At 47.8% G+C, this 22265-nt stretch overlaps 1 protein-coding gene across 1 annotated transcript; it reads right to left on the bottom strand.

The window, feature by feature from the left end:
* Positions 1–81: 81 nt before the first annotated feature.
* Positions 82–22056, bottom strand: TCTN1 (tectonic family member 1). Its single transcript, XM_090292372.1, has 15 exons — positions 21769–22056; positions 18390–18510; positions 16581–16711; positions 15426–15577; positions 13758–13845; positions 12237–12346; positions 9103–9123; positions 6848–6982; positions 6246–6371; positions 5788–5873; positions 5118–5258; positions 3734–3896; positions 1601–1726; positions 1008–1152; positions 82–169 (listed from the first exon to the last, which is right to left on the bottom strand). The coding sequence occupies exons 1-14, from the start codon at positions 21986–21988 to the stop codon at positions 1009–1011; spliced, it is 1764 nt and encodes a 587-aa protein (XP_090148498.1). The 5' UTR covers positions 21989–22056; the 3' UTR covers positions 82–169; position 1008.
* Positions 22057–22265: the final 209 nt, after the last annotated feature.

The following is a 22265-nucleotide window of genomic DNA, read 5'->3' as shown; positions in this document are numbered from 1 at the left end:
ACAGTGCCACAGATCATCATAAGCGTTTGCTCGTGCTGCACTCTTCTCTCTTGCTGGGACGTGAACCACAAAGCTGGCCAATTACTGGTTGTATATAAAATTTAATCTCATCAAATGTACAGTTTCCAAATTACGCATGGACACTGAGGCATCCTTTCACGTGAGCGCTCTGAAAGACAAAAGGAAGAAAGGAAGCTATCTTAGCTACCCACCCATTCTAGAAAAGCCTCTTATATTTCTAAGCTGTTTTAAACGGCCTTTCTTATGGCAGGTTCCCCCCAGGGAGACTGTTCTCGGGAGCCCAGCCCCCTCCTCTGCATCATCCAACTGCGGCATCTGCTTCCGGGTGGCGCCACCTCGTTCTGCCACCTGACAACACTTTTCTCAATACTGTACAATTAATGTGTCAAATAAACACCCTTCCACCCCCCACCGGGCTTCAACTGCTTGGACCTGCTACATGGCATCCCAGACCCTCCCGCCCATGGGAAAGCCCGCTAGCGACAGAAATGTCTGGTACAGAAATGTCTATTGGACCCAAGATGCCACTGTAATTAGCATGACATCTGGGGGGAGACCCCCTCCTGAGGCCTTGTATTCTGCTTGCATGATTTTATACAATATTTCACTATTTTTGTACTCACTTCAATGGGACCTGGTAAGGAAAGAAAACCTGAACCAAAACCAGTGACTGTTTTAATAATAACCCACAGTAAATCGGGGGATGAGTCACCTGGGTAACCCCTCAACGCCCATGCGGCTCCCAAGCGTGCTCTCTCTGATGTCTTCCTGAAGGGGCACTTTGGTTTCCACACGGGACCCCGGTCAGATGGTGCCCCACTCAGAAGTCAAACACAGGAGAACAACGTTCCCAAAGTGGGGAAATGGGTGTGCTGGTCTGGGGGCAGCCTCGAGGGTTAGCAGTCCAATAAAACGGGATGTTTCTGAGGGCCCCGCACCCACTCTATCCTGGAGGCGTGGCCTCCTTTCCCTGATTAGCAACTTACGTCAAACAAACGGGAAGAAGAAGTCGGAGGGCAGCTTGGCATCGATGGTGGGCCGAGCTCGGAAGCCTGGTTCTGCAGGTGCAGACGCGTCCACAAAGGTAACCGCCGTGGAAATGAGAACCGTCCTGGCGCTTCCTGAGCTGGTCTGTAAGAAAAAGTCCGAGTGACGCAAGCCCTGCCACCCAGCGTGTCCCCAGGGTCACAGAGATCGACGTCGTTCATTCTCTTCCTCGCCGGTCGCCACCAGTCAGTTCCTGAATCTGATAGGTGCGTGGGGGGCTCATCAGCCCTTTACGTGGGCGAGAGAGGTCATTTTCACCTCGGTTGTCCTAACGAGCACATCAGTGTCAATCACAAGTCAGTTTTCTCAAGGTGAACGAGCGAATCCAAACGAGAGCGCTCCTGCGGATAAAACCACCGTCAGCGGAGGCCGCTCCTCTAAGGGGAAGATAATGGCTGCCACCCAGTTTGGAGATTCAGATGGTTTCCATTTTAACTGTTACCTTTCACAAAACAATAAATTTTACTGTCGCACTTGAGTTTTGTCTGGACTTGTGTTGTAACCTGTGCCTTGGGACTGAAGTCAGGCCTACCTCAGGAAAGGAGGATGCGGTCAGACTGGCGGTCACGTTGACTATCTTAGCCTGGGGGTTCAGTAAGGATCCGTATTTAGTCCACTTCACCTCTATCACCAAAGCCACGGGGAGTTGGCAAGAGTCCTACAAACCGAAATGCCATGAATCAGTTTGAATATTACACAACCTCAAGTCAGACGTGATCTGAAGTTCAGTTTTAATTATAAAACGTTTCACGTATCACGGGATGTTCTGAGCAGGAGCACAGACTGTAGAAGTCAGACAGGAACTGCGCAGAGAAGGCACGGAGTTTAAAGCACTTGGTGCCCCCGAAGCACTTCCACACCCACGGCCCAAGGCCTGCACCCCCTCCAAGCCTCTGCGCCCACAGAGGCGGTGCTGCCCGGGAGATACCAGCCCAGTAGGCCTCAGGGCCTCACCGGCTGGAACTTCTCCCGCCTGTTCACATCCACCTCGGAGACACTTGCGGAGAGAAGAGGGCACGGGGGCGGGGGGGGGGGGGTGTTAATAGAAATGTAACCCGATTGCATGTCACGTTAAAATGCACTAAGAGGAAACGTCAGTGTCTGCTTTTCGTTGATCGGATTTCATCAGTTGGCAGGTAAGGGGTTACGCTGGGGTGCAGGCAGAACCTGTGGCTGTCAGAGACACTGCCAACCCTCCAGGGGACCTGAGCGCTGGGGCCACCCTGGGCCGCCTGGTTCAGGCTGCAGCTTCCAGCTGGGCGCAGGCCGCTGCCCCAGGGCCTCCGTTTGGTGGGCCCCAAGGGAAAAAGAGGGGAGGGGACCTTCCCCATCTCTTTCCTGCCTTTAGATCTCTTTAGCTGGCAGGTGTGGTGACTGTGGGAGCTGCCTGGTGGGCAGAAGGGATCCCTTACTCGTCTGCCTTTGTGGATGCTTGAAAAACTTCCACCATAACAGGTTTTTAAAAACACATCCCTTCGAGGCGTGAGAAGCTAAAGGCTGGCTAGTCTGGTGCCTGCCCGACAGGCTCCTGCGGAATTCCTCAGCTGGGAGCTGCCCTTTAGGCAGTGTGCGGGCTGAAAGGTCCCTGGGCATCCTGTTAGGGGGAGAGGGTGCAGCACGCGGCGGGAATAACTGAGTTTAGCAGAACCTCTCATGTCGCGCCACGAGGGCTTCCTGGGACGCTGAGCACAGAAGCCACCCAGGCCCCCTGAGGTCCCAGGACAAGCACAGACCCTGGCAAAGCTAATGTCCCCACCGCTGCCTCTCCTCCCAACCTATGTTCTTCCTCCCGAAGGAGAAGCAATAACGGATGTCTTCACCCATCTCCCAGAAGCCAGAAACAATTTGCCTGGTTCACTGAGGTGGCAGAGCCGAGCCAAGACTTGGCAGCTGAACAGCAGGGACTGAGAAATCACTGGTCTCGGGGCGGGGTGGCGGGGGAGGGTGAGGAGCAGAGCCCGTCCGCTGGTCCTCACCCCCACTGCCCCCACGCTATAAATATGCTCAGCAGATAATGAAAGGCCTGAAGAAACTGTGACAAGACAAAGCGGGGCAATTAAAGGGCGAGGCGGAGAGCAGGCCTCTATGGCGGGGGCAGCCCACACTGCCTGCTGAGACAAAAGAAAAGGGAGCAGAAGAATCACATGGGTGCAGGAACCTATCTGTAGGCTGTCAGCTTCCATTAAACTCCTGGGAACTCTGAGTCGAAAGCTCTCGTGTGTGGGCGGCTTTGCAGACCAGGGGATGACAACTCTGTAGATGAAAGCACGTCCCCGTCTCTTGGAGACGGTCCCCGCACTCATCTCTTACCTCGGGGCCTAGAGGCCTCGCGCGACAGCCACAGCGACAGCAGGAGCGGCCACGATGGGCATGGGCGGCAGGTTCCAATCAGGGAGTGACCACTAGGCCCCGCGAATATTAATGACCTCATTGACTCAACAGCCCCATGCAACTGGGGCGAAAGCTGTCATTTCCACCTCACGGATGAGGGAACGGCCCAAGCCCAGAAAACCAACGGCCAAAGGCAACAGTGATATTCCAGATCCAGGCCCGTTGGGTAACAAAGCCCGAGTTCCCGCCCAGAGCCACCTACCTCCCACGGGGGAGGAAGGGAAGTGGGAGAAGAGCAGACCACCAGCACGAGGCCGTCCGCTCCTCTCCTTACCTTCACGTGGGATGCCTGGGTGACGAAGTGGATGGGCACCCAGTCCAGCACGTCCTGGGCCTGGGAATTCCCGAAGGGAGCCACGTAGTCTGGGAAGCCCTGGCCCTTCAGCAGGCGCTTCACCTTCTCCGCGACAAGCAGACACGTGACCGCTCTGGTCAGCCTTTGGAGAAGGAAAAACAGGTCGGTCGCCCGAGGCTGCTGTTCACACCGGCCCTTCTTACAGGCCCCCCAACATGCATGCTCTCACTGTGTGTTTTCTCCCTCTGCAAAAGCGGGGCTGGTTGGAAGAAGCCACGTGTCTCTAACTCTGAGAAATCTTGGTTGGTTGGGGACATGAGTCCAAAACAACGTTTCCCGCACTGAGCGCAGCCCGCGGCTCCGTGCAAGAAGGCTCCGTGGCCCCGCGCCCGACGATGGGGCAGGCCCGTGTCCCTCCGGGCGCACACCAGCCTCCCGAAGGCTCCGGGAAGTCCCACAGGAAGGACTCATGTTTTTAACTTTATCTGGCATTTCCCGGACATTGGACCATAGACCTACCTCTATTAGCAGCTTGTGGAAATGTGTTCCATAGACACCCCTTTGAGAAATGCTGGCCTCAAGGGATCAAAACTAGTCATGTGACAGGTGAGTGCTGGTCTAACCAAACGAATGCTATACCTGCCCTGGGGGGGCGGGAGGGGGGAAAGTAAGTGGATGAGGGCTGGGGAGGGACGGAAGGGAAAGGGCCCAATTTTCGCCTTCCATCGTGGGAACTCTAGGAACGATCTAAAAATCTGAAATATCAACAGATATTCTATGCAGATTATTTAAAGATTTGGGGGTAAATTTCCAAAAAATCATCTACAAGAGTTAAAAACGATTGCCTCTGGGGTGGAACAAGTGAGGGTAAGGACTGCTGTTCTTATAACAAGCCATGCAGAGCTCTTTGACATTTTACATCATACAAACGTTTGATAATAAAAAGGTAAATTAAAGACAGATCACGCTTGGGCTTCCTGTCACTGGGTTTGTTGTGTTGCGTACAGTGTATTAAAATTCAGAAATGAAGGATGGTCAGGGGAAGTATTTTTGCTGTGACGTAAGCGCTATGCCACCTTAAAAACAAAAATACGAAGCCTTGAGATTTTATAAATAAGTGGAATAGTCTTCCTTTGAACCATGACACATGGTTTATGGTTCCGAGAATTAAAGTTAGAAATCCAAACGAGGACAAGGTATTGTCACAATGGCTGCTACTTATTAATCACCATCAGAAGGCACCTGAGGCTTTCGCAGGCATCTGTCCGCTGATGAAGACGGCTGGTTACCGGGGGGAGGGCAAGAACGTTTGGTTTCTGGATAAACCCAAACAAGTTCCAATAGAAACCAGCTACTCCCTTACCTCAGTTTACAGCCAGACTGCATGTTGTAACCAAATAACACGGGGGTCCGGATCCCCTCCACTGCTAAGCAGTCTTGCTCTGTGGTGCTACGAAGAATGGTAAGTTGTCCATATCTGTTCCTGGTCTGAACAATCCCAGACCTTCACAGAGAGTTAAGGGACAGCCATCTGATTCTCAGGACACAGTGTCACGTGCGCGACATGAGACCTGAGCGAGACCCAAATATCTCCTCCCTGGGCCGCTGGGACTTTGCTGGCTATTTCCCAGGAGAGGGTAAAAATCATTATGACTGTTTTCCTTGATCAGCTGATCCTCAGAAGAAAAAATTTTCAGTAACTAACCCTTCAGAATTGATTCCAAGTTTTCAAAGTCACTAACTTTGTTGGAGTCTCTGTGAAATGAAATACAACTAAGTGTCAGCTTTTCTGTGTTAAGCTCGTCATGATAAAACAATGACCCTTTCCTGGGTCACACTGTTTTACTGCCCACCTCCAGTCTCCGAGGAGCCCCCTTTGCTGTGCTGCCAGGCCCTCCCCTCCAGAACCACCCAGAGGAAGCTCTGGCCGAGACCGGTCTCTCCAGCCCACAGGGCCCTCGGTGCTAAAGAGAAGTGCGGCCCACGCACCCAGACAGGGAACTCGGCCTCCTCCGCGGAACCAGAAAGGATACCCCTTGTGAGGCTGAGATCCGGCCACCAGCGGGAGGCCCACAACATAACCAGGGTTCCCGCTAAGAGGAACTGGCTTTGTGTTTTGCTGGAAGACAATGCAGAAATGTCCTCAGGTAATTCCCACTTTAAAAGGCAGTGGCAGGGGAGAAATGAAATGCTTTTCATAATGAAATCTGGGATTGCTGACCGATGAAAGAAGGTCTCCCCCGCTCAGAACCCGCCTGCTGAGCGGGGGCGTTCTCCATGCTGTAAAGAACAAGAGCGCCCCAGTCTCGGGCCCCTGGAAACACACCCGGCCTCTGCCCCGTCCTTAGGGACGCCACACGCTCCTGCCAGCGTGGCTGCGCCAGGGCTGGACGTGGGGAGGCTTCTCATCTGAGATTCCTTTCTTCACTAACAAGTGAGGACTTCTTTTCACTTGGCAGTTAAATACTTGTACAAAGCTGATCAAACTTACCTGAATAAAATGAATTTCAAACTTCTGCTGGAGTGGAACCGCTGCATTGCTAGCTGTCCCCAGAAGGAGAGAGAGGTCAGCTTTTGTTACTTCACCTGCATCTGTGTATGTGAGGCTGTACTTCACCTAAAAACAAAAGGACACCCCCAACACACCTGTTCCCATGACACTTCTGTAGCTGTATTAATAACTCAAATAAAATATACACGGGAGGGAAACGCTTCCCCGTTTCGCCACTTTGGAAGCTCTTCTCTCCAACCGCGTTATGGGACATGCTATTTCAGCATCACCCCTGCTGGCAAACGGGGTCATTGGAGCGTCTCTGTACCCAGTTACCTAAGTGCCAATAAGCTGGTCTGGGCAGAGCATAATCAGTCTGTCTCTGCAGATGTATTCTTGTAAGTCACTAGGTTTATGGAGAAAAAGCGCATGTGATTAATTCAGAGACAAAGACGCGCCCTCCGCTGGGGTAGCAGGAAGGCAAGCAGCGGCCTAGGGGGGCCAGAGCCCCTTGCAGAGGCGTCCAGGTAAACCCCTCGGGGCCGTGCAGTTTGAGTCTGCCACAAACAGACTGAGCTCCCAAAGCCAAACCGGGCACCCACCTCTAGAACAATGTTAGTGCAGATTTTAACAGCCCCGGCGTCAACCAGAGCCGGCTTCAATACGGCTGTGTCTTCCAGCCGGGTGAGCGTTTTATTTAAAGACCGAATGATGATGGACTGAACAGTGATAGGGACCTGCAAAGTGAGAAAGTCCGGGGTTACTGAAGACACGACAACAGAGGTGAAGAGCTTAAAGTAACAAAACACTTGAAATAAATCTCCGCTGATATACTGCCGAAGAGGGAGAAGCATTCTGTAGAACAACAGGCATATCTATAATTCCATATTTGTGAATATAGACAGTTATATGTAAATATATATATATTCACAGAGAAAATACTTGAGAAGCACACAACCAAAACTTCAAATGGGGCCACCTCTGAAAACACATGTTCACGGAAGCATTTCTAAAGCCACAAACCAAAAACAACCCAAATGTACATCAACTGATGAATGGATAAATAAATGTGGTATATCCATACAAAAGACTATTATTCATCCATACATCATACATGAACCTTGAAAACATGAAGCTGAGTGAAAGAAGACAGACACAAAAGGCCACATATTAAATGATTCCATTTATATGAAATATCCAGAATAGGCAGATCTACAAAGAGAGTAGATCAGTGGTTGCCGGGGACAGATCTTGGAAGTTACTTAAAAGAAAAACTTAAAGAAATTGCTGTTGGTTACTAGCTTGCCTTTCAGAGCACAGACTTTAACTTCCCGCAGATCTGAGCTGGAAACCCCAGCCTAGCACTTCCTGACTGCGCGGCCACAGGATGGGGAGGAAGTGCGTGAAACCTGGAACTCAAGGCCTGGCGCACAGAAGAGCTAGTCCAGGGTCACGTCTCTGGGGCCACACAGCCTGGATTCCTGTTCCAGCTCTGTGACTTCCCTGCTGTTTAGCCTCAGGCTCGTAATTCATCTGTGACTCATGTGGCAGAGGGGACAATGACAGGACCCGCCTCCTAGGGTTGCTGAGATGACCGCGGGCTACAGAGACGTGTAGCACTTGGAACTACGTGCCTGTCAGCAACACCCCATTATTTTCTCACAACAGGTTTTCCCCTAGTCATGCGTTCACTTAACACATAGCCCACTGAGTGCCCCGCACCTCTCCGCACCGCCCTAGTACTCAGGACACATCATGGAAGGGCCACTGCCCCCACCTTCAAGCTTTGAATGGCAGAATCAAAGCACTTTCTAGTGATTTAGAGGTATTTGGGAGCTAGCCCAGTGATTTTCAACCTGGGTTCCTGGGAGCCATGGGATTCCTTGGAGGAAACAAACAGGAGAGAGGGAGAGGCCGGGCAGGTGGACTATTTCCGGCCCCCACCCTTACTCCACCCGGGGGCTTTGGATTCAACCCCCACACACGAGCGAGTTCTGCTCGAGATTATCTTTGAAGAAGCCCTATAACTGAAACAAATTTGAAAACGCCTTCACAGATGAGGAAAGCCAGGCCCACACACAGGAGTGTCAAGTTCAAAGCCACGTGACTATTTCCTTCCAGATCACAACCTCACACACATTTGTGTCCAGAGACGTAATGAAATCAATCACGGGAGGCACCACTGTCCCTAGTGCTTCCTGTGTGCCAGACGCTGCACAGAGCGTGTCCTGTGCATCAAGGCTCATATCGCTTGACACCGGGGGGAGGGGACTGAGGTGCATGCTGCACAAGGAAGTAATGGCAAAGCTGAGCTGCAGAAGGCAGGCCAATCCCACAGGCTCTGGGCGAGCCTGACAAGGCCATCGCCCACACTCAGGGCAGGCAGAGGGCACAGACGTTCCTCCTCTCAGAGGTATCCACAGAGAGATGTGGTCCCCTCCCCACAGCCTGACAGAGCCCCTGGGCTGGCGGCGACAAGGCCACTCAGCCCCTGAGGTTGCACTGAGCGCTGACCTCCCACCCAGGCATGGGCAGTCCCTGGGGAAGTGTCTGTGTCTCCCACGCTGCAGGACAGCGTCTCGGGAGCTGGCCCGCTGTCCCCACAGCAGGCCCGAGGATGTCAGGGGATGCCGGGAAAGCACAGAAGCCAGTCACACTCATTGCTGAGGGTCATCTATGAAGGAGCTTCCCTGTTTCATTTCCGCTTGCCTTTGACAAGTGCGTTCGTTTGGGGCAGTAAGGTACCCTCCTAATCATAAGCATATTCATTTCAAGAAGCTCAGAAATAAGAAATAAAATACTGTCAGAAATAAGACAGTATATCATAAACGAACCTTCTAGTAAGAGATACTCTTACCTTTGTTCTTGAATTAGGTACCTAGACAGAAAAAAACAACAACAAATTTTGTTAAATACAACAACAAATCGTTTTTATTGCTTTTTTCAGAGGGTGGGCTGCAGGGCATGAGCACCTTATTAAAGACTTCACAGAGGAAAAGAGAACATCCTTCATCAAGACCCGCCATCCACACCCTCTCGTCCCTATGTCCCCATTAAGAGGCAACGTCACCCTCCTCCTCCCGCCCTGGTCCCCTGGGGACGGAAGCTCAGTAACCCAGCCCCACGGGGCTGGTCTGGGGAGCCGCTGCGCTTCGGGTGGCTATTCGGGATTTTCCACGTGGCCGTCGGCGCCGCCCTGCGAGGAGGACGCGGCTGCTGTCCCGGCCGTCACCCTCCCGTGCGTGCTGGCTGGGGGGGCAGCGTCCCTTTCACAGCCCCTGCGTGGTCTTCCCGACGCCCGCCCACGGCGCCGCTGGAGCTCTTTCCGAGGGTCTCAGCCTCCCTTCCCCGATCAGGAGACACCCACCCCAGGAGGACACCGGCAGCTTTGGGGGGGCAGGAGATAAGTACCGGTGCCGGGGACCACCCTCCCCCCACCCGCGACCAAGAAAGTCAGGAGACCGGCTTCCACAAGAGTCACATGGCTTCTAACCATCGGAGACAGTTTCTGCCCCTGCAGCCCTGCACGTCACCCGCCCAATGGGCCAGCGGCCTCCCGCAGTGATGCGGTCCGGTCCGGGCTTCCGTCCGGAAAAAGGGGCGCTCCTCCCCGCCGCGGCCGCTCTGCCTTCGCCACGATCCTATTCCTGTCCTTCCCCGGTTGCGTATTTCATCTGCCAACCATAACCAGGACTTTCTTTTCTTTCTTTCTTTCTTTCTTTTTTAAGTATATTTTATTGATTATGTTGTTACAGCTGTTCCAATTTTTTTCCCTTTGCTCCCCTCTGCTCAGTAACTCCCTTCCCCTCCAGCAATCCCACCCCCCTTAGTTCATGTCCATGGGTCGTGCATATAGTTCTTTGGCTTCACCCTTTCCTGTATTATTCTTAACTCCCCCCTATCATTTTGTACCAACCAATTACGCTTCTTAGTCCCTGCACCATTTCCCCATTTCTCCTTCTCCCTTCCCCCAGCTGATAACCCTCCAAATGATCCTCATACCCATGATTCTGTTCCTATGTGGTTGTTTGCTTAGTTTGTTTTTGTTTTTATTTTTTAGATTCTTTTGATCTTTTTGATCTTTTTCTTAAGTCCCTTTGACATTTCATATAATAAGGGCTTGGTGATGATGAACTCCTTTAGCTTTAACTTGTCTGGGAAGCATTTTATCTGTCTTTCTATTCTAAATGATAGCTTTGCTGGATAGAGGAATCTTGGTTACAGGTCCTTGTTTTCATCACATTGAATACTTCTTGCCAGTCCCTTCTTGCCTACAAAGTTTCTTTGGAGAAAGCAGCTGACAGTCTTATAGGAACCCCTTTGTAGGTAACTCTGTTTTTCTCTTGCTGCTTTTAAGATTCTCTCTTTATCTTGAACCTTTGGCATTTTAATTATGATTTGTCTTGGTATAGTTCTCTTTGGGTAGCTTGTTTGGGACTCTCTGTGCTTCCTGGACTTGTATGTCTGTTTCCTTCACCAAATTAGGTTGTTTTCCTTCATTATTTTGTCACATAAGTCTTCAATTTCTTGCTCTTCCTCTTCTTCTGGCACCCCTATGATTCGGATGTTGGTATGTTTAAAGTTGTCCCAGAGGTTCCTAAACCACTCCTCATTTTTGTCAATTCTTGCTTCCTCATTCTGTACTGGTTGACTGTTTTTTTCTTATGTTCCAAATCATTGATTTGAACCCTGGTTTCCCTCCCTTCTCCATTGGTTTTGTGTGGATTTTCCTTCGTTTCATTTCCTTCACTCCTTCCCTTATTCGTCTGCCATACTTAAGCATATCTGTCAAGTCAGTGAGCATCTTTATCACCAGTGTTTTGAACTCTGCGTTTGTTAGGTTGGCTATCTCCTTGTTTGTTAGGTTGGCCATTTCCTCATTGCTTTGTTCTCCCACTGGAACCTTGTTCTGTTCCCTCTTTTGGGCCATACTTCTCTGTCTTCTCATCTTAACAGGCTCCTGTGTTTGTTTGCCTCTGTGTCTTAGGTAGAGCTGTTGCACCTGTTACGTTGTAAGGGGTGGAACCTTAGGTATTCATCAGTGCAGGGCAACTCGTTTCACCATGTTGTGGCACTGTATGTGGAGGAGGGGTCTGAGAGGGAACAATGCCACCTGCCCAGCACTCGCCCCTTTTCCAGGCACTTCTCCCCCTTCCATATGGGACTGGTGCCCCTCTAGCTGCTGCCCTGGTCATCGTTCCCAGAGTGGGTGGGTTTGCAGACATTCTAGGACCGTAGGGGCCCTTTAAACAAGCAGACTCTGCTGAGAGACCGGCAGTTTCTGCCTCCGCCCCAACCCCCACTGGTCTGCACAGTCAGAAGCAATGAGGCTTGATTTTCCCCAGCGCTGGGACTGTGGGCTGCGTGGTCTGATCTGGTGCTGGGAGTGCTCCCCAGGTGTCCCTCCCTACTTTTTAAAACCTGTGACTGCTTTCCGCCAGCCTGCTGCCACCGCTGCTGCCACCCACCGCCACACCGCATCCTCTCTGCTCTGGCTCCGTCCCTCTGACCTGTCTGGGTGAGTATTTCTTCTTTATATCTTTGTTGGACTTCCCATGCAGCTCGATTTTCTGGAACTTCTGGTTGTCTCTAGTTTTGAAGTAGTCGTGTTCCTTCTTGGTTGTGGAGGGAGATGCAGCGTGTGTCCATAACGAGGATTTTCTATTCTTTTCTGGTCTAGTTCTGTCACAGACATTTTATAATTTCTAAAAATTTTGCTTATTAATTTTATTTTTATTCAGGAGACAGACATTGTTGCTTACCATCCAAATGAATGACAATAAAATATGAGCTAACTATATAAAAGTATAAATTATTTCAAGTGATTTTTTTCCAGTATCTTTGGTATCAGTATGCCAAAGAATTGGAGAAAATTTTAAATCTGAGTGTCAGTCATGTACTGAAATTATTCTATACTTATCATATTTCAAAAGGGTACAAAGAACAGAAAACAAACCTAAAAAATCAGCTTTGCTTCAAAATCATTCTTACCCTCAAAATTTGGGGGCTGCTGTAATAAGCCATGGCCAGGGCTTCCACGTCTTCACACTGCTCCAAGTTTATCCTTCGGGTGCACTCGACGGCTTGGTTCACCAGAAATGCTGGCAGTCACAGCATTCGCAGGGGGGAAAATTAAAAAGAGGAGAGAACACGTTGAATTGTCCAATGGTAACTAAAAAGCTGTCATCTAAGTAAAACCACAAAATAAATTGTGACACAGATATGAAACACGTATAAAATAGGGTTTAAAAATTATTTTTAAAGTAGGTAATGCATTCGCATGATTCAAAACTCAAAAGGCACCAAAAGGTGTTGAGAGAAGTCCCTCTCAGGCCCCTGTGCCCCTAGGCCCCAGAGACAGTCAGCATGAAGTTTCTTGTGTATCTTTCTGGAAATATTCTATGCAAATGAAGGTGTGTATACATATATTTTTAGTATTCCTTTCCCCTTTTGGAAACAAATACACAATATATATTCTGCCCTTTGTTTTTTTCACTGAAGAATGTATCTTGGAGTTCAACCTGTCCGTACATGAAGAGCTTCCTCTTCCCTTTTTAAGGAATAATTAGTATTCTACTAGAGATTTGCCATAACTTATTCAACTGGTTCCCTCTTATTGAACACTTAAAGGTGTCCCTAGCCTTGTTGCCACAAACAATGCTACAATCTATTATTTTTCATGTGGGCCGGAGCTTCGTGGCACCAGCTCCTAGGAGAGCAGCTGGGTCAAAGGGCATGTTCGTTCGCAGTTTCCGTACAGGTCGCTGAACTGCTCTCCGCGGAGGTGGTACCAAGTCCTGGCCCCGCCAGCTACACAGGTGAGGGCCTGCTTCTCTGCAGCCTGCTTCTCTTCGGCTTTGCCAGGCCGGTAGCCGGAAACGGTGTCTCCGTTTGGTTTTCATTTATACTGGTCCTGTTGTGATCGAGGTTGAGCATCTTCCCAACGGGAGACGTTTTCCTCCATGTGTCAGATGATGCTTCACGAGGCCACAGGCTACTGTCCGTTCCTCGGCTGGCTCCTCGATGAGGCTGCTTCCGGAGGGCCGAGCTGGGCCCACTGCACCCCCCTGCACCCCGGCTCTGCAGTGCCTCTGAAGGGCCCGTGGGAGGCGGCTGCGTGGGCTGCAGCCCCACTGCACCAGCCCGGCAGGGAGCCTGAGCAGGAAACTGCACGTCTCTCAGCTCCCTCGCCTAAACGATGACAGGAGCCCCACCTGAGAGGCACCTGACAACACACTTAACACGCAGACATGGGAGCTACTGATGAGCGCCAGCCCCAGTGGGGAAGGGGCCTGCCCGCAGCTGGAGGTGTTAACAGCCGGGGGGGCTGCTCAGGTGGGGGGCTCCCAGCGGCTACAGGTGCTCAGGCAGTGGCTGCCTGTCATGGAAAGGAGTCCGCGTCTTTCAACTCTAAGACTCTGTTTCTAGTTATGGAGGCTGCTTAATTATGGCTGCTGAGAAGCTGAGTACGCAAACTCTTTTAAGGAGAAAGAAAACTGCCCGCTGTCTTACCTGCAGGGTTCCTATCGGTGCACAGAGATGACGTAAGGGGAGAAGGAAACCTCAAAAACGAGTCTGAAGTCTGCAGGACAGCGCCGTACTGCAGAGAGAAGAGCGGACGGCTGTCACGATGCCATTAAGACGTTCATTCAACACTCACCGGCCACCTGCTCCGTGCCAGGCAGCGCTCCAGGCACGGGGCACACAGGGGTGAGCAAGAAACAGATATGATCCTTGCCCTCATGGAGCTGGCATCTCACTGCCCGTCCTTTCCTTTGCAGGGTGTGTATTTCTGTGTATCCATGTTACTGTGTTTGCAGGTCTTTTTATTAAAGAATCCTCTGGAAGGGTACATTAGAAGCTGACATAGGTGTTTGCCTCTGCAGACATGAACTTAGTGGCCAGGGACAGGGGTGAGAAGTAATTATTTTGCACTAGCAACACTTATGTAAATAACAGACAGAGTGTGCATTAATATCATTATATTGATATATGCCTTCCTTCCCAAAACCAAACCCCATGACAATGTTTCCCAATATCCAAAACAAAGCGTGCAGCTATTGGGCACACCGCTAATTTTCTTGACTTTAAAAGTATCCAGAGGCCTTGGTGCCAGCAAGGATGCGTGGAAACAATCCCTCTCCCCTCCTGGAGCTGGGAGTGTAAACTCCTGCAATCTTTCTGCAGGGCAAGCGGGTATCAGTAGTTTAAATCTCCACTCATCTTGACCAAATTAACCCATTTATGGGAACATACCCTAAGGATTTGATCAGAGAGAGATACAGTATTACCTCACTTATCACGGGTATTACGTTCCAGACCCCTCTGCGAATTAGGAATCTTACATGTATTCTACACTCTTAAACCTATGTAACTTGAACAACATACATATATAGTACCGCAAAACTCTGCGATACAGCAAGAAATCCATGATAAATTAAATATAATCTTTTTTGAAATCCCACGATACACTGAGGCCACAATAAGTGAACCATGATATAACGAGGGACTACTGTACATGTATCTATAAAAATGTTTATCATGGATTACTGATAATAGCAAAAACTGGAAATGAATGTCTGTTATTAGTAGAATAGCTTAATAATAAATGACGATACATGTAGAGAGAGAGAAGGAAAATGTATCTGTAAAATGTAACTCCAACAATTTACTTTCAGAGCTAGTGTAGAGATGCTCAGTTTTTCTTATCAGTTACACGGGGACAGTGGGGTGTGTCCCTCACTGGGCTGTGCAAGGTGACGCCCAGAAAGCTGTGCATTGTGGCTGACACGTGGAAAACGCTTAAGAAATGGTAACTTAGATATTGACGTGGGAAGATGCATCAGATTTGTCACTGAAGGAAGAGGACCGGGAACCGCGCCCCCGCCACCCCACCCCCCACCCCGCACATGCCTCCAGCACGCTGCTGCACCTCCTGAGGTGGAGAAGAACAAAGAATTCTGCAAAGACGCATGCAAGCTTACCCCAGAATGCATTACGTTAGACCCCATGTTAGAAGTCAGCTACTCAACTGTAACTCTCATGACCTTTGATTTGTAGGCACAAAATTAAGCTGTTTTGCCTATAATGTGAATTCTGTGTCTCAGGCAGCTGATTTTACTGGGAACATACTGAAAAACTAACTGCAACAGGGTGAAGAGACTTAGGTGCTTGGCTCACCTCGTATTTGGTTGTATTTGGAGCATCTGATTCGTCTGTGAAAGAAACATCTGATTCTGCATTCAGTGAAAAACCATCAAACGTTTTCATCAATTTATCAAAGTTGTTTTCATCGGGCACTTCTGGGTTAATATAGGACAATGCCGGCTTATCTGTTTTTAGAAAAAGTTTTAAAATCAGCATCAAATACCCTTGTCCTAACCCCAAGGTTTCTTGAATCTGATAAACAGGATCCTCAGACCTGGCCTGCTTCTCTGACAGTGTGGACACAATGGTTCCTAAAGCCACAGACACCCAGCAGGGCAGACGGCAGTCACTTTCTCCAGCCCATGGCCTGGGGAGTCTGCTACATAAACCTCTAAGGGGGCGCTGTCACCAGACGGCTGTGGGAATGAAAGACCATTTCCACCCTCACACAGCCCCCTCCGCTGCCTGGGAGAATACGTGCTGTTTATGGAAAAGGTGGAAGGAACAGGCTCGCTGGGCCAGTGTTATGTCAGAGAGTGTGACAGTGACGGACCAGTCATCCCTCCAGGTTACAAATCACAGAGATTCACCCAAGTTTCCACCAATAAGGGAACAAAGCCAAAACGTGAAGACATTCTGAAAAGATGATAAAGTCTAACTGATATGACCATAAATGTGTCTCTGATCTTTGATATTAATAACATTTTACACTTTACGTGTGCTTTGGATCTAGACACCTATTTGAGCCAAACACTCAGATAAAAATAAAGATCCTGTTTTCATGCAAATATTTTAGGTAAAAATAAAAGAGAAAAAAGGAAATTGAAACCAAAGCTGAACCTGATTTTCAACCATTAAACCCAGAGGAAATAAAGGGGAAAAAACCCTCATATACTTAAATAAATCTAGATTCCTATGTACATGTACATACCATAAACACCTTTGAAATAAAGTATGAGATTTCAAAAGTCAACTGCAATTTCTTTACTTTTAAAGAAAACGTGTGTGCCCACCGGTCTATAAAGTCTCTTGCAATGACCTGTGAAATGACGTCAGAAGACACACCCTAGCCAAAGCACAGAATGATCACTTTAAATCTAGCTAAACTGGGCATTTTTCCATCACAGATATTTTAAAAGAAAAACATTTTTCAGAGTTTCGCAAAGTATATCACCATCACATACTTACAGTTTGTAATATGAATGCAGAAAATAGATGGATTGATCTGGTCGACAATTTTAAATACTCTCTGAGGCGGGTTTGTTGTCAAATTCAATGAGTAAATGGCTGCTTTTTGGCTACAAAACTGACTATCACCCCTGAAAATTAAAAAAATAATACAGAGTTTTAAGGCCTACGCACACAATCTTCGCAAGATTATTTTAAAACTGTCAGACGCTTGTACTGTGCACTATGTTAACAACTACATGGAGATATTTATGAAAGTGTGATTCTAGAATTGAGTCCATTTTTATTTAGTTTATTCAGTGTTAAAATGTTTGGCATTTGAAAGTTTCTCCTTTAACAGGGAAAACAGGAAGACAAGAAGAATGACCTTCCAGGAAATCTTGACAAGTATGAGATCTAAATCAGGGTATAATTTTGATTTAAATGAGCCCTGCAAACTCTGACAGAATCAATTATATAGAAATTTGCAGAACTTTTATAAAAGTTTTCAGAAGGGATCCAAATTTCCTTTTCTTTAGAAAAAAGCCCTCTTCAAAGGTCTATGAAAATAAGAAAATGTGAAGTCATCTGGAATTTTTGGGTCTTAGAAGTGAGGGCACAGTTAGGTCTTCCCCCAATCCTGGACGTCACAAAACCTAATCAATCTGATTCAGATACCGATGTGATATGGTGATACAGATATAACAGAAATGGGATCATATCCTACATACTGTTTTGAGGCCTTTTCTCACTTAATATATATTGCCCAATATTTACATCATCAAATATGTTTTTGCAATATTATACTAAATGACCTCATTGTTTGATGTCTGGTCAGGGCACATGGAAGACTCAACCAATGAATACATAAATAAGAGGAAAAATAAATTGATGTTTCTTTCTTGCGCGCGCTCTAACCAACTGAGCTACCCAGCCAGGGCAAGTAGGATGATTTTCAACAAAGATTGAACTTTACTATAGTTCAGGTAGCCAGAAGAAATAATCTGACTACAACATCCCATTGTCCAAGCATTTTTATAATATCAGAAGTAGATTCGATTTCCCATTTGTCAATAAAATAGGTTTTTTTTCATGGGAAAAACACATTATGTTTCCAAAAAGCATTCAATCTATTAAGTATCAATTGCTACAAATTGCTACAAGGTTAAACTTAAATTGGCTCTCTCTGAATATGTTAGTCCCGTCCAGAATAAATTAACTTCTTTAAGTGCTATTGGTTTTTTTTAAATTCCAAAAAGCTTTGAAATCTGAATTACAAGAAACAGATCATTCAGAAGAGATTATTCCTTTACCTTGTATAGACTGGGAATGTCATTTTCCATTATTCTCCTATACAATGTGAACTCTGAGAATCCCTGGGAGATTTGCATATCAGAAAAGTATAAACAAAGCTTTCCTATCTATTTAACTTATTGCTACAAGTACTATGTCCAAAACAAAAGCTGTAAAATTAAACTAGACCTTTCACCCTAGGCTATAAATAAAACGAATTCACTGACACAAAACCGTGACACATTATCTGTTTACAAATCAAAGGGAAATGTAATTCAGTCTCCGAACACAGAGGTGTCATTATACTCTTTCAAAAGTACTCTCCCTGCCCTTTTGTCTGCACTCCCACCTGGCTGGAATACAGATAAGGGATTGATACTCCCCCACTTATTGGTTTGGACAGTGTGGCTTCTGAAGGATGCAACATTCAGGAGATCATGTTTGGGTTTTTCAGCCTGGGGGAATTTTCACATTCTGTCTCAAAATTTTCTAACCTTGGTCCAATTTTATCAAAACGGCCATGTGTCACACACTTACATGACAACCAGGATTGAGCAACCAGAAAAGACACTGAAATCCGTGGAGCTGCAGTCGGGGTCACAGCAGCAGCTGACATCACACTGTGCTGGAGACAGGTCACAGCCACACAGAGCGGCAACTGCAGAAACGAGAGAGGCTCCCAGCGTCACAACCAGCGGGTGGTGACTGCCCCCTGCCACTGCAAGGCACCAAACACCCACTTCACACAGACGGCCATCTGAGTTTTGCTATTGCCCTTTGGGGGAAATGTGTGAGGTGAAAATGAGTCAGTTAGAGCACCCCCCAATCTGGGGTTTCCCCAAAGTGACAAATCATCTCACTCCCTTGGGAAGTCGTCTGTGCTCCCCCTACAAAGACTCTGATGTGGGAAACGGACTGTGAAACCCAGCCACGTGTTGTTCAAACATTTTCCCAGGCGATGCCGGTATCTGAGACAGGCCTAAGGACCAGAGTGCCAAACCACCTGCCCGACCGTACCACCGGTTTAGTATTGCAGATCCCCAACCTCCTCTGCTGAGGATTCTGATTCGGAGGAAGAACTCACTTAGGGCAACCAGGAATCAGGGTTCTCAATCTTGTTCCTCTCTCAGGTATCACTTGCAGCTTTGAAGCTGAGACCATATCACAGGCTATTGGCCAAGAATCAACCTGGCTCAGGTGCTTCATGCCTGGGATCCTAGCAATATCTTTGGTAATTTAGACAATAAAGCATGGCGAGGTGTAGGACTCTCCCCTCTTAGTAACTTAATTTTTTTTAAATGGTGACTGTTTGGATTTTTTAATTCCCTATTTCATTCTGTCAAACAGGGGGGGAAACCCCTTTAAAAGAAATAGCAGAGCTTAAGAATGATAAACACTGAATTTATGGTAGTAATTATTGCTGGGGAGGAGGGAATAAGATCAGCACTTCAATTTTACCTGTAGTGTTTTGTTTCTTTTTTCAAAAAAGGATTTCATGCAAAAACAAAACAAAAAAGGATCTCAAGTGAATGCTAGCACAGAGCCCATATAACGTTCTTATTTGCGTGCATGAATTATTTCACAATAAAAATGAGTTTTGGAAAAATGTAGCTAAAAAATGGTACAATAACAAAAAGAAATGGGTAAGGAGAAGAGGAAGGTTTTCTTAATAACTACACAATCTTTTCTTAGTCTGAGACACAAGAAGTATCCCCCTTAAGTTCACTTGCTTCTCTCTAGCCAAGGACCCCTCTATGTGCTTAGTGAAATGATAATGTAACTCGCGCATGCTAGTGTAAAAAATGAAGAATATTTAGGTTCCCTGCCTTATGTGCTTAAAATTACAATCTTGATTTGTTTTCCAAAACTTAAAACCCTTGTAGGTAGCTATAAGACTACTCAGGACAAAGCGATGGTGTTTCGTAATGCCACGTAGGAAAAACAGGTGTCTATGCAGGATACGAGTGCCCTTAATCAGCCACCAAGTATCTGTTGAGCATTCCTAGTGTCTAAGTGATACTCAGCTGCTCTCCCGCACCTCTTAACATCTACACGCGCGGCTCACAGAGCGGGGTGCTAATGAACAGAGCTCAGCTTCACGATGAAAATGATCACTCTGCTCTTCCACCTTTTACCAGTCCTGCTAATGGCTGTCCAGTTCTCCACTCAAGAGTCAGCCTCTCGCTCTCACACATACCAGGGATGTAACCTACCTTCAGGCAAGTAACTCACCTACCTGAAAAATAGGCATGACCCACATCATAGGGTTGTTAATGAGGATCAAATGAAGCATATCACAGATGAAGCACTTATCACAGTACCTGCTACACAGTAAGCAGTTAGTACATGTTAGCTGTCATTTATTATCATCGTCACTAGTTTCACAGGTCTAAAGAGAGATCCTTTTAAAAAGACAAAGTGTGCCCTGGCCGGTGTGGCTCAGTTGGTTGGAGCATCATCCTATAACCAAAAGGTCACACATTTGATTCTTGGTCAGGGCACATGCCCAGGATGTAGGTTTGGTCCTGGGTCGGGGCACTTATGAAAGGCAATCAATTAGTGTTTCTCTCTCATATTGACGTTTTTCTCCCTCCCTTCCCCCTCTCTCTAAAATCAATAAGCATGCCCTTGGGTGAGGATAATAAATAAATAAAAAGAGGAAGTGCATTTTCATATCCCATATTGGAAAAAACAGCCCTGAACACATACCCTACTAATGATGGTTCAAGAATAGCTTCATTTTGGGGAGAAAATCCCTGGAAGACTTTCAAAGATAAATGATAACCCAGTACAAAAACGTTAGGAGAATCTTCAGGCATTGAGTACTCTGCTGTATTCTGTCCCCAACTTATCACTAATTTAACTCCCCTACTAATTCATCAGATCAACAGTTTCAATATAAAAGGGTTTAGTTTTTATATACTGAAATAGCAAATACATTCGCTGCACTTTTTCTTACAGATTGCTGAATTTATAAAGGAGGCCCTTGGGAGAAATAATGATTCAGAATCTCAGCCTATGATGACTTTCCTATTCACTAATACTGAGCCTTATTCAATATCTTTTTTTTATATAAAAGACAAGAAAAAAGATCCTCTTCTCTTAAGGAGGGAGGGAAAAAATACTGCCTACCTATTGGGGTTATAGTCAGAGGACTTAACGTTTTTGTTATTGTCTTAAAGATCATAAACCTCTGAGAAACTACTCACTGCTATGAAACTTCACCCCAGAAAAATGCATTTTCAAACAACTTTGCACTCAATCTGGGATCACTGACATCCCCTGAAGTCATCCACATCAAGTCTGATTATACTCAATAAACGTTTAATTCCAGGATTAGATCACTTTCTGAGAAGTATGTTCATTATCCCTAAAGATGAATCCTAATTAGTGGGTATAACCCCTCATCTCATAACTTCCCCTCCAACTAAACACAGGAGGAATCCTGAGTTTTCATAATTCAAATCAGTGGATAAGGATACGGGCCTTGACCTTGTCACATTTAGCAAGCTAAACTTCTGGCATCTCTTTTTTATAAGTGAAAAGTTCAGTGCAGCCTATGCATTTAATTTTCACAGCTGTCCAGTAACTTTCCATTTAATTTCATCTTTGGCCGCAAAGCTACAAGGACTTCATTCATTATTTCCTTCAGCATTGATGTTGTCCAGGACCACTGCCAAGGACTTTCAAAGATCTGCCATTGTCCCACTTACGCTCTCTGAGACTCGGTTTTCTCAGCTGTACGACAAGGACAGCATCTGCCTCTCAAGGCTGTTGAGAGAATGCCTCGGACACACGTAGGAATGCTTGCACAGAATGGTCAATAAACGTCAGCCATCGTTATTATTACATCCCTACCAGGGCTACCCTCCGGGATGGATCACTGTGGGTCCCAGGAATTGGCATTGGTACCCACCGTCTGTGACCGGGGTGGGCCTGGGACCGGAGGAGGGCCCGGGAGCCCCGGGGGGCCCGGGGGGTCTAGGAGACAGGGCAGGTCGGAGAGTCGTCTGGGTTGGCTCCGCAGAGTTGAGGCCCTCCGTCGTCACTGCCGGGGTGGCCTCGGCCTGGGCGCTCCCGGAGGCCCAGCAGTCCAGGAGCACCAGCAGGAGCGGAGGAAGACCCCGCGGCCCCATCGCCTGGTCGCACCCGCCGCCGCCAGCGACAGTGACACGGTGTTGCCAAGCAACTGCGGTGGCCTGGCGCGGGGCATCACGGGAAGTGTACCGCGAGGCCACGCGAGAATGCGGAGACTGTGGGCAGGGCCTGGGCGAGGGGGCTGGCCCCCGGCGAGGGGCGGGGCCTGGGCGAGAGGGGCGGAGCCTGGACTGGGTGGGGCGGGCCGCTAAGGACAGGGAGGCAGCGTGAGACCAATGAGAGACAAGGAGCCGGTGTGTATCCCACCTGTGGTTC

Source organism: Furipterus horrens, unplaced genomic scaffold (assembly GCF_987537825.1).
Source record: "Furipterus horrens unplaced genomic scaffold, mFurHor1.1.pri manual_scaffold_11, whole genome shotgun sequence".
NCBI lineage: Eukaryota > Metazoa > Chordata > Mammalia > Chiroptera > Furipteridae > Furipterus > Furipterus horrens.
Note: the sequence above shows the minus strand (reverse complement) of the source record. Positions and strands in the feature narration are given on the sequence as shown.

What these genes read in the sequence shown, in the direction of transcription:
- TCTN1 (XM_090292372.1), bottom strand. Translation starts at nt 21,988, where the DNA reads ATGGGGCCGCGGGGTCTTCCTCCGCTCCTGCTGGTGCTCCTGGACTGC. An exon ending in CACCGATAGGAACCCTGCAG is followed by an intron (nt 12,347 to 13,757) that starts GTAAGACAGCGG and finishes TGTGACTGCCAG; the next exon opens with CATTTCTGGTGAACCAAGCC. An exon ending in CCCAGGCATCCCACGTGAAG is followed by an intron (nt 1,727 to 3,733) that starts GTAAGGAGAGGA and finishes TTCGGTTTGTAG; the next exon opens with GACTCTTGCCAACTCCCCGT.